Genomic DNA, 17979 nt, shown 5'->3' with positions numbered 1-17979 from the left:
GGTCAGAGGCTAGCAATAGTGTGACAGGTAACCCACCTCCTGACTCCCCAAAGCCTGTCCACCACCTACAAGGCACAAGTCAGGAATGTGATGGAATACTCCCTACGTGTGAGGATGGGTGTAACTCCCACAACACTCAAGAAGCTTGACACCATCCAGGATAAAGCATCCACTTGATTGGCACCACATCTACAAACATTCACTCCCTCCACCACCAACGCACAGCAGCAGCAGTGTGTACCATCTACGAGATGCACTGCAGAAATTCACCAAGGCTCCTCCAACAGCACCTTCCAAACCCATGACCACTATCTCTAGATGGACAAGGGCAGCGGATAGATGGGAACACGTCCACCTAGAAGTTCCCCTCCAAGTCACTTACCATCCTGACTTGGAAATATATCGCCGTTCCTTCACTGTCGCTGGGTCAAAATCCTGGTACTCCCTTCCTAACAGGACTCTGGGTGTATCACTGTGGCCTTGATGTCAAGGACAGTGACTCTCTCCTCACCTCAGGAGTTCAGCTCTTTTGTCCATGTTTGAACTAAGGCTGTAATGAGGTCAGGAGCTGAGTGGCCCTGGCGGAACCCAAACTGGGCGTTAATGAGCAGGTTATTGCTAAGTAAGTGCTGCTTGATAGTGCTGTCATTGACCCCTTCCATTACTTTACTGATGATCGAGAGTAGACTGATGGGGCGGTAATTGGCCGGGTTGGATTTGTCCTGCTTTTTGTGTACCTGGGCAATTTTCCACATAACTGGGCAGATGCACTTGTCCTCTCCAAAAGTATTAGCTCACATCTTTCAGGATTGAACTCCGTTTGCCACTTCTCCGCCCACTCAACCATAAGATTGATATCATTCTGGAGACAACAGTTGTCCCCTTCACTCTCAACTACACTGCCAATTCTTGTGTCATCTGCAAATTTCCCGATCATGCCTCCTTCCTAAGGCTTAGCCACCAGAAGTGGACGCAATACTCAAGTTGTGATTTAACCAGAGGTTTGTAAAGATTCAGCACAGCTTCCCTGCTTTTGTACTCAATTTCACCGTTTATGAAGCTCAAGATCCAATTTGCTTTGCTAACTACTCTCTTAATCTGTGCTGTCACCTTCAAAGATCTCCGCACATGAAGTCCCAGCTCCCTGTACACTCTTTAGAACTAGGCCATTAATCTCTATTGCCCCTCTCTGTCCCTTCTGCCAACATACATGACCTCCTATGAGGGTTTCAATGATCAGTGAATTCCCTTCTCTCACACACGGAGAAGGTGAACAGTTGATTCCCCAGTGTGAACTCGCTGGTGTGTGTCTTGGAGATGATGATTTTCCCTGCACCAGCTGCTGTTGTGCTTCTAGGTGGTGGGGGTTGTGGGTTTGGGAGATTCTGTGATTCTGGTTGAGTTGCAAATGGATGAATTGCATCTCCTTTTTCCTCTCCTCCACCTCTCTCTCTCTCTCTCTCTCTTTCTGGCTCTCTCTCTCTCTTTACCCCCCCTCCTCCCTCTCTCTCTCTTTTTCTCCTCCAGTAGAAGCCAGAGTCTTGTGTTGGCCCAGACCGGGTGGCAGGTTCCCTTCCTTGAAGGACATTAGTGAACCAGTTCGGTTTTTATGACAATCCAGCAGTTTTCATGGTCACTTTTTCCTAGTGCCGGCCCCACAAATTCCCAGATTCATTCAGCTCAATTTCACAACCTGCCCTTGTGTTTTTGTGGGTTCTCTCTCATATTTCCTTTTCCTTGTTTTAAATTAATTTTTCCAGCATATTGCAAAGGGAGGACATGCAGTCAGGAAACTGGCATCAAACGTCACAGAATCTGACAAAGAGTCATTCGATTCATCAGGACCTGAATATCGTCGGCCTTTGAACATGGAAACAAAAAACACTGTTCACTATGTGCAGAAACTGTGGAAATGTGGGGACTGTGGGAAGGAATTCAATGGCCCGTCTGAGCTGAAAAAGCATCACCGCACTCACACTGGGGAGAGAGCGTTCACCTGCTCCGTGTGTGGGAAGGGATTCACTCAGTCATCCCACCTGCTGACACACCAGCAACTTCACACTAATGAGAGACCTTTTACATGTCCTTACTGCGGGAAGTGCTATAAGGTTCCGGGGAGCTGATGTCCCATCAACTTGTACACACTGATGAGAGACCGTTCAGGTGCTCTCACTGTGGGACTGGGTTCAGGCGAGCATCTCAACTCACTGCACACCACCGAGTTCACACTGGGGAGAGACCATTCACCTGCTCAGTGTGTGAGGAGGGATTCACTCAGTCATCCCACCTGCTGAGACTCCAGTGAATTTGCAAACAGCTACAGTGATTGCCTCTCCCCTGTCTCCTCCATCCTCACCTCCAACAGCAAGTGTGAGGAGCTTGTGGAGCTGCTTTGTCACTAAGATTGAGACAATCTGATCAGCTGCCTCTGCTGCTTCCCTCTCTTCGATTAACCCACCGGGACAAACTATTTCTTAAGTTCTCCTGTTTTAGGGCTGAACTCATGTCTCTCTCTAGTTTCTCTGCGATTTCCCCTTGGGCGGGTTTCCTATTCTCTCTCCAGATTGGACAATCGGTTGAAGCCTCATCCACACAGAGGATTGGAAGAGTTGTGTGAGTGGACTGCCTAGAAAATCCATGAGAACTTTCTTTGTTTCTTCTGCTCTTTAATGTGTAATTTATACTTAATACTGACTACAATCTGACTTTTAAGTCATATTTCATTGATCTTGATTTTGGATTGATTGTTAAAGTAAAAGGAATAAGAAATGAAATCTTGTCCATTGGTTTTCTTTTTGGGGTCGTTTGGTTAATTTGGTTCATTGATCTCCACAGGGAACAGAACATGGTGGATACATTGGATTTAATCTTCCAGAAATACTTAGATTCTGGAACTATTCCCAAGGATTGGAAGTTAGTAAACATCACCTCACTATTCCAGAAATGGGAAAGAGAGAAAATGGGGAAGTTTTGACCAGTTAGCGTAACATCAGTCATTGGCAAAATGCTGGAATCTATTATTCGGGATGTGGTAACAGGGCATTTAGAAAACCATTAATTGATCAAGCAGAGTCGGTACAGATTTCTGAAAGTGAAATCATGTTTGACAATCTGTGTGGAGTTTTTTGACGGTGTAATGAGTAAGGTGGATAACGAGGAAAACGGTTGATGTCGTGTATTTGGACTTTTGAAAAGCATTCGACAAGGAGCCTCACAAGAGGTTATTACACAAAATTAGGTTTTGCGTGATTGGGGTAATATCTTAGTATGGATTGAGAATTGGCTAAAGGGTAGAAATCAGGCAGTAGGAATAAATGGGACATTTTTGTGTTGGCAGACGGCAACTAGCAGGATACCACAAGGATCAGTAATTGGGAATCAGCAATTTACAATCGATATCAATGACTTGGATGACTGAGTGTAACATATCCAGGTTTGCTGATGATACCAAGTTAGGTCGGAAAGTGAGCAGTGAGGACACAGAGTCTGCAGAGGAATGGAGACAGGCTGGATGTGTGGGTAAGGACATGGCAGATGGAATACAATGTGGTGAACTTATCCATCTTGGTTGGGAACTTTTTAAAAAGGCAGAAAGTTTTGAATGGTAAGAGCCTGGGAAATGTTTGCATTCAGAGGTTTCCTCGAACATGTATCACAGGAAGTTAACATGTTGATCCAGCAAGCAATTAGGAAAGGAAATTGTTTGAGAGCTTTTAAGAAGAGGAAAGAAAGAAAATTACAGCACAGGAACAGGACCTTCGGCCCTCCAAGCCTGCGCCGATCATATTGCCCGTCAACTAAAACATTTTGCACTTCCGGGGTCCGTATCCCTCTATTCCCAACCTATTCATGTATTTGTCAAGCTGCCTCTTAAACACCACTATCGTACCTGCTTCCACCACCTCCTCTGGCATCGAATTCCAGACACTCACTACCCTCTGGATAAAAAACTTGCCCCGCACATCACCTTTATAGTTTTCTCCTCTCATCTTAGATCTATGCCCCTAGTAATTGACTCTTCCACCCTGGGAAAAAGCTTCTGACCATCTACTCTGTCCATGCCACTCATAATTTTGTAAACTTCTATCAAGTCGCCCCTCAATCTCCGTCGCTCTAGTGAGAACAATCCAAGTTTCTCCAACCTCTCCTCATAGCTAATAACCTCCAGACCAGGCAGCCTCCTGGTAAACCTCCTCTGCACCTTCTCTAATGCCTCCATATCCTTCTGGTAATGTGGTGACCAGAATTGCACGCAATATTCCAAGTGTGGCCTAACCAAGGTTCTATACAGCTGCAGCATGACTTCCCAGCTTTTGTACTCAATACCCCTGCCAATGAAGGCAAGCATGCCATATGCCTTCCTGACTACCTTATCCACCTGAATTGCCACTTTCAGTAACCTGTAGACCTGTACACCCAGATCCCTCTGCCCGTCGATACACTTAAGGGTTCTGCCATTTACTGTGTAATTCCTGTCTGTATTAGACCTTCCAAAATGCATTACTTCGCATTTGTCCAGATTAAACTCCATCTGCCATTTCTCCGCACAAGTCTCCAACCGATCTATATCCCATCGTATTCTTTGACAATCCTCTTCACTATCTGCAACTCCTCCAACCTTAGTCTCATCTGCAAACTTACTAATTAGCCCAGTTACATTTTCCTCCAAATCATTTATGTATACCACAAACAGCAAAGGTCCCAGCACTGATCCCTGCGGAACTCCACAAGTCACAGCTCTCCATTCAGAAAAGCACCCTTCCACTGCTACCCTCTGTCTTCTATGACCAAGCCAAGTCTGTATCCATCTTGCCAGCTCACCTCTTATCCCGTGCGACTTTACCTTCTGTACCAGTCTGCCATAAGGGACCTTGTCAAAGGCCTTACTGAAATCTATGTATATAACATCAACTGCCCTTCCGTCGTCGATCATCTTTGTCACTTACTCGAAAAACTCGATCAAGTTAGTGAGACACGACCTCCCCTTCACAAAACCATGCTGCCTCTCACTAATACACCCATTTGCTTCCAAATGGTAGTAAGTCCTGTCACGAAGAATCTTCTCCAATAATTTCCCTACCACTGACGTAAGGCTCACCGGCCTGTAATTTCCTGGATTATCCCTGCTACCATTCTTAAACAATGGAACAACTTTGGCCATTCTCCAGTCCTCTGGGACCTCACCCGTAGCCAGTGAGGATACAAAGATTTCTGTCAAGGCCCCAGCAATCTCCTCCCTTGCCTCGCTCAGTACTCTGGGGTAGTACCCATCTGGTCCTGGGGACTTATCCACTATAATATTCTTCAAGACGCCTAACACCTCTTTTTTAATCACAACATAATCCAGGCTATCTACACACTCTTCCCTAGACAAATCGATCGCTAAGTCCTTCTCTTTGGTGAATACTGATGAGAGTATCTCTCCCATTTCTTCTGGCTCCACAGATTCCCACCTCTGTCCCTGAGTGGGCCCACCCTTTCCCTGGCTACCCTCTTGCCCTTTACATATGTATAAAAGGCCTTGGGATTTTCCTTAATCCTGAGTGCCTTTATTCCAAAGGGACGGGAGTACACGAGCAAAAAAATCTTACTATAATTTGACAGGGCAGTGGTTCGGCTTCAGCTGGGGACTGTGTGCAGTACTGGTCTCCTTATCTAAGGAATGACATACTTGCCCCAGACGGAGTGAAACAACTCTTCACAAGACTGGTTCCTGGTATGAGGAGATTGTCCAATGAGGAGAAATTGAGGAGACTGGACCTATATTCATTGGAGTTTGGAAGAATGAGAGGTGATCTCATTGAAACATGGAACATTCTTAGGGGGCCTGGAGGGTAGATGCTGAGAAAATGTTTCCCTCTGGCAGGGGAATCTGGAACGTGGGGATTACACTCTCGGAATAAGTTGTGAATCTTTGGAAGCTTCTACCCCAGGAAGTGGTGGATGTTCAGTTGTTGAATAGATTTAAGACGGAGGTTGATAGATTTTTCAGTGTGAAGGGAATTAAGGTATATGGGGAGAGTGCAGCTAAGGTAGAAGATCAGCTGTGATTGTAAGGAATGGCAGGGCAGGCTCTAAGAGCCAAATGGCCTATTTCTGCTCCTATTTCTTATATTCATTCAACCTCAGTCTGGATCCCCATGAGCTGCTGAGAAAGTGAATTAAATCTTTCTTCACAAATCACCCAAACACCAGACTACAAGTCATGACATTAACTTGTTTATTGGTTACAAATCACAACTTACAGTTAAATCTGAGCACACAGGTTCTGTATAGACATGTGTAAATGTCATCAGAGTTATCCATCAGGTCAGCACGAATGGGGAGAGATATTTCACAAAACAAGGAACACAGATTCCACAGGCTATTCACAGATTCACACTAAGTCAGCACAAATGGATACTGAGTATTAATCACCGCAGGGACCAGAGTCTGAGGTTATAAATTGGTGAATTTTCTTTAAGATGAATTCCTTCAATATTTGACAAATTAACAGCTTTGAACAGCCTGTCTATCAAATAGCTCAAGTCTACTTGTGATTACAAACATTCAAAACTCACATCCTCATCCTCCAGTTACAGAACACTTTCTCCTGTCAATATAGAGCTGCAGGACTGGACTGTGATCTGTGCTCATCTTCACTTCAATACAGTTTGTGAGTGGATTTGAATTAAAAAGCTTTGTTGACATAGTCATCTATTGACACATGAATGAGAGAGGCTGTGGGGCAAACACAAATCTAATGGGGCAACGAATATCAGAAGTTAACTCCAACTGTCAGAATGAACATGTTTCAGCACTGGATGTGATTTACAGCTGCAATAACAGCAGGATCCAACTCCTGCTCATACTGATGAACTCGCTGATGTCTCTTAAGGTGGGAGGAACAAGTGAATCCCTTCCTACACTCGGAGCAGGCGAATGGCCTCTCCCCAGTGTGAATACGCTGGTGTATAGTGAAATCAGATGATCGCCTGAACCCAGTCCACAGTGAGAGCACCTGAACGGTCTCTCGTCAGTGTGAACACGTTGATGGTACACCAGCTCCCTTGAACTTTTATAGCACTTCCCACAGTCTGGACATGAAAAAGGCCTCTCATCAGTGTGAACCAGCTGGTGTTTCAACAGGTGTGATGAATCAGTGAATCCCTTCCCACACTTGGAGCAGATGAACGGCCTCTCCCCGGAGTGAACTCGCTTGTGTGTCAGCAGGTTGAATGACCAAATGAATCCTTTCCCACACTGGGAGCAGATGAATGGTCTCTCCCCAGAGTGAACTCGCTGGTGTGTCAGCAGGTTAGCTGACCGAGTAAAGCCCTTCCCACACTTGGAACAGGTGAACGGCCTTTCCCCAGTATGAATACGCTTATGTATTTCCAGCTTGGATGGATAATTGAATCTCTTCCCACAGTCCCCACATTTCCACGGTTTCTCCCCAACATGAACGGTGGATTTTGCTTCCATGTTTAAAAGCGGATGATATTCAGGTCTTGATGAACCAACCAATGTCGTCAGATCCTGATATGATGTTTGATTTCAATTTCCCAACTGCAAGTCTTCCCCTTCTAATACCCTGTGAAATTGATTTAAAACAGAAAAAAGAGAGTCAGAGAGAACCCACAAAAACACAAAGGCAGGCTGTGAAATTGAGCTGAATCAATCTGGGAATTTGTGGGGCCGGCACGAGGGAAAAAGTGACCATGAAAACTGCTGGATTGTCATAAAAATCCAACTGGTTTACTAACGTCCATCAGGGAAGGGAACCTGCCACCCAGTCTGGATCTACACAAGACTCTGGCCTTCAATGAGGAGAGAACAAGAGAGAGAAATAGAGAGGGAGATAGAGAGAGAGAAAGAGAGGTGAAAAAGTTTGGGGTTGAAGGAGAGAGTTTTTATATATCTACAATGTATCCAGGACTTTGACAGAATTTCACAAATTCTCAACCTCCACCATCTCGAAGGACCAGGTAACTCAGGGTAACTCAGCAGCTCCTGGGGATCCAGACTGAGGTTGAATGAATTTAAGAAATAGGAGCAGGAATAGGCCATTCAGCCCTTCGAGCCTGCCCTGCCATTCATTCGGATCACGGCTGATCTTCTACCTTAGCTGCACCCTCCCCATATCCCTTAATTCCCTTCGCATCATGTATGTGAAGACCATCGCCTCCAAGTTCCCCTCCAGGTCACACACTGTCCTGAAATGTCTGATATCCAGTACTCAGTACACAGCAGGCCTGGCAGTATCAATGGAGAGAGAAATAGGTGTGCAGAATGAATTACAGGGAATAAAAATGGTGAGTCTGACGGTCAATATAAGCTTAGAATTGGAAGAGAAATGGATGATAGCGCAGGGAAAATAATTCCTGAATATGAAAGATACTGTGGGATACTCCCCCTGTTTCCTGGCCCAGGATGGCTGGACATGCATCCTGCTGAACATTGGCCCCCATTGTGGTCATCATCAGTCCCTCGATCTGAGAATGACGTCTCCTCAGAGTTGTGAGTTTCTGCCACGGGTGTGTGACTGAACAGACCAACAGATCTTTGGACACATGGGGCAGAGACATCCCATGAGGTAGTGGGATCCAGAGTGCAGGATTTGCTTCCTTTTCTTTCCTACTGTGCCTTATCAATCAGACATTGGGACGCAAAGGGTATTGCAACTTGATGGACAAGTTGTCTCCATTCTGAACAATGGGGAACAAGCTCCTCCTAGTCATTCAAAACATTGCCCCCTACAAAGATGGCGGCCGCGCATGCGCTCAGCTGCCCACGGCCCCCAATAAAGATGGCGGCCGTTAACCTGGTCCGATCGATGGGAGTTGAGACCCCGCTCGGTGCAAACGGGGGAGCGGGAAGTTCTTTTGGGAGGTTTGCAGATCACACAAAGTGTTTACGAAGTTGCCTCGCCCATCTGCCAGGTCCATCGCTCCCTCCCTACGGCTAGTTACTTCACTTACCGATTGTTGCTCCGCGAAAGAAGAGTCTCTCCATTGCCATTACTCACACTGCGCATGCCTCACTCCCAGCCCGGCCCCACCCCTCATTCATTCCGATTGGCTGGAGGACCAGCTGCTCCTGCTCGGTCCTCCAGTCTCGCCCCCTCTTCCTATTGGTCCGGAGCTGCCGTCGGGGCATTGTGACGGTTTCAAATGGTGAGAGCGGCCACAGACTCAGCCTGACTTGCTGATTCTTGGCAGCATTTTCTGTTTGGGAATTAGAGCTAGAGATGGATGGTCAGTTCCCTTCTTTGCTTCATGCGAGGTCTTCTTAACAGAGACTTTGTTTTCTTTCATGGAATAAAAGAGACAGTAGAACGTCGATACAAAATTGGCTGAGGGTAAGAAACTGAGAGTAATGGTTAATGGGTATATTTTGGGGTGGAAGAAGGTTTGTCGGGGAGTTCCCCAGGGGTCGCTATTGAGACCCTTGCTTTTCCTGATACATATAAATGATCTACATCTTGGTGTGCAGAGGGCAATTTCAAAGTTTGTGGATGACACAAAACCAATTGTAAACCACAGACCCAATCCACGTTTGCATGGGGGTCAAGCAAGGCTGGTTCAGCGCACTGACACTCTTCTCACTCTTCCTTGCTGCAATGCTCCATCTCACCCTCAGCAAGTTTCTCGGTGGAGTGGAGCTAAACTGCAGAACAAGCAGGAACCTGTTCAACCTCCGCCAACTTCAGGCCAGATCCAGGGTTGTCCCATCCTCTGTCATTGAGCTGCAGGATGTAGACAATGCCTGCGTCTGTGCACACCCTGAGGCCAAGCTCCAAGCCATCAACAGCACCTTCACTGAGAGCACGGGCCATACACTGAACATCAGCAAGACAAAGGCCCTCCACTAACCCAGTTATCAAAATCCAGAACGAGGCCTTGGACCACTCTCCAAACCTTGAGAGGCTACTGTCTACAAGAGCAGACCTCGATGACGAAGTTCAGCAGACTTAACATTTCAAGTCCATATGACCTTTCTTCAGCTCTGAAGAAGGGTCATACGGACTCGAAATGTTAACTTTGTTTCTCTCTCCACAGATGCTGCTCGACCTGCTCAGTTTTTCCAGCATTTTCTGTTTTTGTTGTCGTGAACCTTCACCGCTGTCCTTGTGCTTTTAGATGGTAGTGGTCGTGGGTTTGGAAGGCGCTGTCAAAGGAGCCTTGGTGAATTCCTGCAGTGCATCTTGTAGATGGTACACACTGTTGCTATGTTGCATCGGTGATGAAGGGAGTGAATGTTTGTGGATGTGGGGACAATCAAGCAGGCTGTTTTGTCTTGGATGGTGTACAGCTTCTTGAGTGTTGTGGGAGCTGCTCTCATCCAGGCAAGTGGGGAGTATTGCATCACAATCCTGACTTGTACCTTGTAGATGGTGGATAGGCTTTGGGGAGTCAGGAGTTGAGCTACTCGTTGCAGGATTCCTAGCCTCTGACCTGCTCTTGTAGCCACAGTATTTATATGGCTAGTCCAGTTCAGTTTCTGGTCAATGGTAACCCCCCAGGATGCTGATAGTGGGGGATTCAGTGATGGTAATGCCATTGAACGTCAGGGGCGCTAGTTAGATTCTCTTTTGTTAGAGATGGTAATTTCCCGGCACTTGCTACTTGTCAGCCCAAGCCTGGATATTGTCCAGGTCTTTCTGCATTTGGACATGCACTGCTTCAATATCTGAGGAGTTACGAATGGTGCTGAACAATGTGCAACATCCCAAACATCCCCACGTCTGACCTTATCTTGGAAGGAAGGTCATTAATAAAGAAACGGATGAATGTTGGGCCAAGGACACTACACTGAGGAACTCCTGCAGTGATGTCCTGGAGCTGAGGTGACTGACATCCAACAACCACTACCTTTGTCCTTTGTGCTAGGTATGACTCTATCCAGCAGAGAGTTTTCCCCCTGATTCCCATTGACTCCAGTTGTGCTAGGGCTTCTTGATGCCACACTTGGTCAAATGTCACCTTGATGTCAAGGACAGCCACTCTCACCTCACCTCTGGAGTTCAGCTCTTTTGTCCAGATTTTAACCAAGGCTGTAATGAGGTCAGGAGCTAAGTGGCCCTGGCGGAACTCAAACTGGGCATCAGTGAGCAGGTTAGAGATGAGCAAATGCTGCTTGAAAGCACTGTTGATGACTCCTTCCATTACTTTACTGATCATCGAGAGTAGACTGATGGGGTAGAAATTGGCCAGATTAGATGTGCCCTGCTTTTTGTGTACAGGACATAGCTGGGCAATTTTCCACATAGCCAGGTAGATATTAGTGTTGTAGCTGTACTGGAACAGCTTGGCTAGGAGTACGGCAAGTTCTGGAGCACAAGCCTTCAGTACCATTGCTGGACTATTGTCAGCGCCCATAGTCTTTGTACTATCCAGTGCCTTCAGCCGTTTCTTGACATCATGCGAAGAGAATTGAATTGACTGAAGACCGTCATCTGTGATGCTGGGGATCTGCGGAGGAGGCCGAGATGGGACATCTACTCGACATTTCTGGCTGAAACACTTCAGCCTTATCTTTTGCACTGATGTGCTGGGCTCCCCCATCATTGAGGATGGGGATATTTGTGGAGCCTTGTGAGCTGTTTAATTGTTCACCACCATTCATGGCTGTATATTGCAGGATTCCAGAGCTTAGATCTGATCTGTTTGTAGTGGGATCGTTTAGCTCTGTCTATCACTTGCTGCTTTTGCCGTTTGACACACAAGTAGTCCTGTGTTGTCGCTTCACCAAGTTGACACTTCATTTTTTAGGTATGCCTGGTGCTGCTCCTCCTCCTGTACTCTTCATTGAAGCAGGGTGGATCCCCTGGCTTGATGGTAATGATAAGGTGAAGGATATGCCGGGCATGAAGTTACAGATTGTGGTTGAGTACTATTCTGATGCTGCTGATGGCCCACAGCACCTCATGGATGCCTAGTCTTAAGTTGCTAGAGCTTTTAGAAATTGATCCCATTTAGCACCGTAGTCGTGCCACACAACATGATGGGGGGTATCCTTAATGTGAAGGAGGTACTTAGTCTCCACAGTGACTGTGCGGTGGTCATTCCTACTGATCCTGTCATGGACAGATGCGTCTGCGGCAGGCAGGTTGGTGAGGATGAGGTCAAGTATGTTTTTCCCTCTTGTTGGTTCCCTCACCACCTGCTGCAGACACAGTCTAGTGGCTATATCCTTTAGGACTCGGCCAGCTTGGTCAGTAGTGGTGCTACCGAGCCACTCTTGGTGATTGAAGTCCCCCACCCAGAGTACATTCAGCGCCCTTGCACCCTCAGTGCTTCCTCCAAGTGTTGTTCAACATTGAGGAGCACTGATTCATCAGGGAGGGATGGCTGTACATGGTAATCAGCAGGAGGTTTCCTTGCCCATGTTTGACCTGATGCCAAGAGACCCACAAACGATGTTGAGGACTCCAAAGGCAACTCCCTCCCGACTGTACGTCACTGTGCTGCCACCTCTGCTGGTGATGGTGGTGTCTGGGACATTATCTGTGAGGGCTGATTCTGTGAGGATGACTGTTGCTTGACTAGTCTGTGGAGGCAGCTCTTTTGACACTCGCCCTCAGATGTTAGTAAGGAGGACTTTGCAGAGTCGACAGGGCTGAGTTTGCCATTATCATTTCCAGTGCCTATGTCGATGCTGGGTGGTCCTTCCAACTTCATTCCTTTTTTGAGACTTTGTAGCAGTTTGATACAACTGGGTGTCTTGCTAGGCCACCTCAGAGGACATTGCTGTGGAGTCACATGTAGACAGATTTCCTCCCCCTGGAGGACATTAGTGAACCAGATGGGTATTTACAACAATCGACAATTGTTTCTTGGTCCTCATCAGACTTCTAAATTCAGATTTTTATTGAATGAAAATTCAAATTCCATGGTGGGATTTGGCCCCGATTCCAGTGTCAATACCACTACATCATCACCTCTCAGACTGGAAGGCCTGAGACATGAACAGACTGCAGAGATGTTGTTGCAAGGCTCAAAGTAGGGGGTAATGGAACTGATTTTACTGCTGGCTGTTTAAAGTGGTACAAATATCACTCCTGATCAACCAATCACAACTGCTCTTTGAAAGCAGCACTCTAGGCCGAATGGCCTCTTTCTTTGCTGGAACTCTCTGTCATTTTATGTTCCCCAACACCACGGATGCTCTTTCCCAGTCATTCTGCCATTTTCTAACCCATTCTATCGAAATGTACTTTGTTACCTTGTGTCCTGTCTTTCTGAAGTCAAGACCCGGAGTGAATTCAGTGAGGAATTTCCTTGTCATTTCTAGCAGGAGATTCGGAAGCAGACCAGTTGAATGATAGTTTAAATGGTGCCGACCCTTCACTGCAGCTCATTGTGTTTTTGAGTGGAGATGATTTCTGTTTGTTACAAAGCGCAGGATGATCTGATTAACTGATGGAGCAGGTTTGAGGTTCTGAATGACCCCTTCCCACTCCTTTGAAACAAAAACAAGAAATGCTGGAAAAACTCAGCAGGTCCGACAGCATCTGTTGGGAGAAAGACAGAGTTAACGTTTCAATTCTGTATGATTCTTCTTCAGAGCCACACGGACTCGAAGCGTTAACTCTGTCTTTCTCTCCACAGATGCTCTCAGAGCTGTTGAGTTTTTCCAGCATATTGTGTTAATGTTTCAGATTTACAGCATCCGTAGTATTTTGCCTACTCATTTGACTTTGCTGTCGTTCAGTGGCAATACCAGTGAATGACATGATTAACAAACTTTATTAATGTGTTTGTGTGGTCGAACAACCTAAGGTGCTGGAGTACAACTCAGAGTTTCTATGGAAACTTGGGTTTGAATCCCAGCACTACGAAACATCCTGGTGATCTCTGTTTTGGGAACCGCAGCAGCTTCATTGGGACAAACTCACATTAAATCCAGGGCAATGTGCCTTTTTTTTTGATAGGAAAAACGAGGAGAGACAACATAAATATGAGTTGCTGTGGGGAAAAGGCGGGGTGTGGAATTACAGTGGTTGAATTGCTCTTCCAGAGAGTCGGCTTGTGAACGACATGCTGAATGTCCATCTGATGTAGCCGTCTATGATTTTATACAAACATTAGTGACGTCAGTGCAGGTCCTGTATTCACGATGGAGTGGATAAGGTGACAGGTTATGAATGCGCTGGGGTCTCCACAGGTAGGCTGGGATCCTGCCAACTACTCTTCTTATCATTCCTGAATTTTACTGTGTGCCTGCAGAGTTAATTATTGGTTAAATTGAATAAAAACCACCCAAAAACCTCCAGTTTTCTCCAAATTCCATTCGTCTGCAAGCATTCAGAAAAGCTGCAGCCTGAAATGGAACAAAAACGGAGCCAGGTTGGTGTTATGCTTGCTTTCTGGGTGTTTGTCTCTCCTTACAGACAAACCCATGACCTCTGTCATTCTCGGTGTATATGTCTGTGTGTGTTCCTCCGTGTGTGTCAATGTGGTTGTTTCCCATTTTGCAATCCAAATATCCACGTTACCTTTATGGCTTTATATTAAATGGCACAGGAACAATGAAGAGCAGTTTTAAAAGATGCAAGAGAAGGTTTATTTCTGTTTTATTTTTTGAGTGGAGACATTTCAGCTTCTAAGTGCCCAAAAGTTTCAAGGTGGAGGATGGTGGAAATTGTCACTGAGCAACATTTAACCAGACAGACACCGAGTCCTTGTGGTCAAGTGGTTAAGGCAATGGACACATTGAGAGGATGAATTGGTAAATACAAATAGACCAAACTGAAATCCCTCGGACATTGGGAACTGTTTATACTGCTGTTGGACGTCTCAATGAACAGGAAAATAAAAGTTCAATCACAAATGTTACAGGAACGGATAGGTTATAATCACCAGGAAAGGCTGAACAGCCTGAAGCCCTTTTCTCTAGAAAAGAGAAGGCTGAGAGATGACCTGATAGAAATAGGATAAAGAATGGAGTTGGTAGCTGGGGAATTAAAATAATGGCTTCAATCTTCCCAATATTGAATTGAAGGAAATTTCTGCACATCCATCACTGGATATCAGACAAACAGTCTGATAATTTAACCATAGTGAAGTGGAGAGAGGTGGTGGTGAGGTAGAGCTGGGCACTGTCAGCGTACATGTGATAACTGATACTGTGTATTCAGATGATGTCGCTGTGGGGAACATGTTGATGAGAAATAAGAGGAGGCCAAGGCTGAATCCTTTGGAGACACCAGAGGTAACTTTGGGAGTGGGAAGGGAAGACATTCCAAGTGAATCCCTGGCTATGATTAGATAGAGAAGCATGGAACCAGGAGAGGGCAGCCCCACCCAGCTGGACGACAGTGGAGAGGTGTTGGAGCAGAATGGTGTGGTCAACATTGTCATAGGCTGCAGACAGATCGAGAAGAATGAGAAGAGATAGTTTACCTTTGTCACAGTCACATAGGATGTCATTAGTGGCTTTGATCAGAGCTGTTTCAGTACAGTGGCAGTGGCAGAAACCTCATTGGAGGGATTCAGACAGGGAGTTCTTGGAAAGACAGACATGGGTTTGGGAGGTGTGAACATGTTCAAGGAGTTTGTAGAGGAATTGGGGATTGAAGATGGGTCAATACTTTGCCAGGACAGTAGAGTCAAGTAATTGTTTTTTGAGGAAAGGGTGATGATTTGAAGGAGAGAGGGATAGTACCAGAAGAGAGAGAAAATTGAACAATATCAGTCAACATGGGGAAGTTGGGGGATCAGCAGTTTAGTGGGAATAGGGTCAATGGTGCAGGAGGTGTGTCTCATGGACAAGATGAGCACTGAGAAAGCAGGATGGGGGATGGGATCGAAACTAAAGAAAGATGTGAGTTCACGGCTTGGACAAGGAGGAACGTTATAGAGACAGTTTGTCCCAGTGGGCGAGTGAGAGGGAGGGAAGCAGCAGATCAGATTGTCCCAATCATAGTCACAAAGAAGCTCCATGAGCTCCTCACACTTGTTAGAGATGAGGATGGAGGAGGCAGACGAGAGAGAGAGCCCTTCAAAAGGAACTAACTTATGTTAGAGACGTTGACAAGACTCGAAATGCTGTATTTAACGCAAAGATATTTTATTTGACCTTATCCAGAACTTTAGCCCCTGTAACTGGGCTGGAGTTTATTATCAACAGCAGAAACAGACCCCAATGAACATGGTTCAGTCCTGGATGTGTTTAACAGCAAAATGCTGTTTGTTATTTGTGAACTCACCGGCGTATCATCAATTGGGATGACCAGATGAGTCCCTTCCCACAGCTGAACGGCCTCTCCTCAGTGTGAATTCGCTGGTGTCTCAGCAAGTGGGATGACTGAATGAAACCCTCCCCACACTGTGAGCAGGTGAACGGTCTATCCCCAGTGTGAACTCGCTGGTGTGTCAGCAGGTTGAATAACTGAGTGAATCCTTTCCCACACTCGGAGCAGGTAAATGGCCTCTCCCCAGTGTGAACTAGCTGGTGTGTCAGCAGATGGGATGACTGAGTGAATCCCTTCCCACACTTGGAGCAGGTGAATGGCCTCTCCGCAGTGTGTGCGCGCTGATGAGTTTCCAGCTGGGATGGATAATTCAATCCTTTCCCACAGTCCCCACATTTCCATGGATTCTCTCCAGTGTGACTGTGCTTGTGTTTTGACAGGTCGGATGATCGGCTGAAACCTCGTCCATACGCAGAACACGTAAACGGTTTCTCCCCACCGTGAAACGCGCTTTTATCTTTCATGCTTAAAATCCGATGAAATTCAGATTATGACAAATTGTGCAACATGGTCAGATCTGATGAAATGTTGGGTTTCCCGATTGAAAATCCTGGGAAAATAGTTTAAGACAAATGTGAATGAGAGAGAACCCACAATAACACAAAAACAGGTTGTGAAATTGAGCTGAATGAATCTGGGAATTTGTGGAGGCGATTCCAGGAAAAAGTGACCATGAAAACTCCTGGATTGTCATAAAAACCCAACTGGGTCACTAATGTCCTTCAGGGAAGGGAACCTTACAACTGGTCAGGGACTTTACAAAGCACCAGCACCTATTAGAAGGAATAGAGAGGGAGATCGGAGAGGCAGGGGGTGAAGGATGGGGTTTTATGCATCTGCAATTCTACCAAAGTCTCCCAAACCCTCATTCTCCACCACTTAGAAGGACCAGGGTAACAGGTGAATGTGAATACCATCACCTCCAAGTTCCCCTCCAAGTCACACACCATCTTGACTTGTCTGACATCCAGTACTGGGTGAACAGAAGTTTCCTCCATTTAAATTTTGGGAAGATTGAAGCCATTGTCTTCACTTCCTAACCATCAATGCCATCCATCTCTCTGACAACTTTGAGGCTGATCCAGGCTGTTCACAATCTTGGTGTTATATTTCATCCCAAGTTGAGCTTCTGAATACTTATCACTAATTCTGCCTGTTTCCATCTCAGTAACTTTGCCTAACTTCACGCCTGCCTCAGCTCATCTGTTCTGAAACTCATCCATTCATTTTTCCCCTCTAAACTGGACAATTCCTAGCTGTCCATATAAAGATGGGGTCATTCAAAACTCTGCTTCTGGTGTCCTTGCTTGCAGTAAGGCTCATTCATCCAATGCCATGGTTCTCATTGAGCTACATAGGCTCCTGGTTAAGCAACATATCAATGTTCAAATTCTCAACCTTGTTTTCAAATCCCTCAGTGACCTCGACCCCTCACTATCTCTAGAATACCCTCAAATCTACATCCCTCCCAGATGTCTGGACTCATCCAATTCTGGCCTATTGAGCATCCCTGATTTCAATTGACCCACCATTGGTGGCCGTGCCTTCAGATCCCCAGGCCATAAGCTCTAGAATTCCCTATTTAGACCTCTCTGCCTCTTCCTCATCCTTTAAGACTCTCCTTACAGCCTACCTCTTTGACCAAGCTGTTGATCATCTGCCGTGATATCTCCTGATGTGCTTCAGGGTTAAATATTCCAATATACTTTGGACCATTTTATTATATTTAGCTTGCAATATAA

At 46.0% G+C, this 17979-nt stretch overlaps 1 protein-coding gene and 1 long non-coding RNA gene across 2 annotated transcripts in view; one reads left to right on the top strand and one right to left on the bottom strand.

Moving 5' to 3' along the window:
• The window catches only part of LOC144698527 (uncharacterized), a 102359-nt gene extending 94895 nt beyond the window's left edge, over positions 1-7464 (bottom strand). The window contains exon 1 of the mRNA XM_078570461.1: positions 7178-7464. Coding sequence (XP_078426587.1) covers positions 7178-7464 — 287 coding nt within the window. The remainder of the gene's footprint in view (positions 1-7177) is intronic.
• Positions 1-15208, top strand: part of LOC144698298 (uncharacterized) — a 127370-nt gene extending 112162 nt beyond the window's left edge. Inside the window, exon 3 of the long non-coding RNA XR_013580493.1 lies at positions 15122-15208. This is a non-coding gene — a long non-coding RNA (uncharacterized LOC144698298). The remainder of the gene's footprint in view (positions 1-15121) is intronic.
• Positions 15209-17979: the final 2771 nt, after the last annotated feature.

The sequence above is a fragment of the Cetorhinus maximus genome, chromosome 23, assembly GCF_964194155.1.
Source record: "Cetorhinus maximus chromosome 23, sCetMax3.hap1.1, whole genome shotgun sequence".
Taxonomy (NCBI): domain Eukaryota; kingdom Metazoa; phylum Chordata; class Chondrichthyes; order Lamniformes; family Cetorhinidae; genus Cetorhinus; species Cetorhinus maximus.
This window is presented reverse-complemented; position numbering and strand designations above follow the sequence as displayed.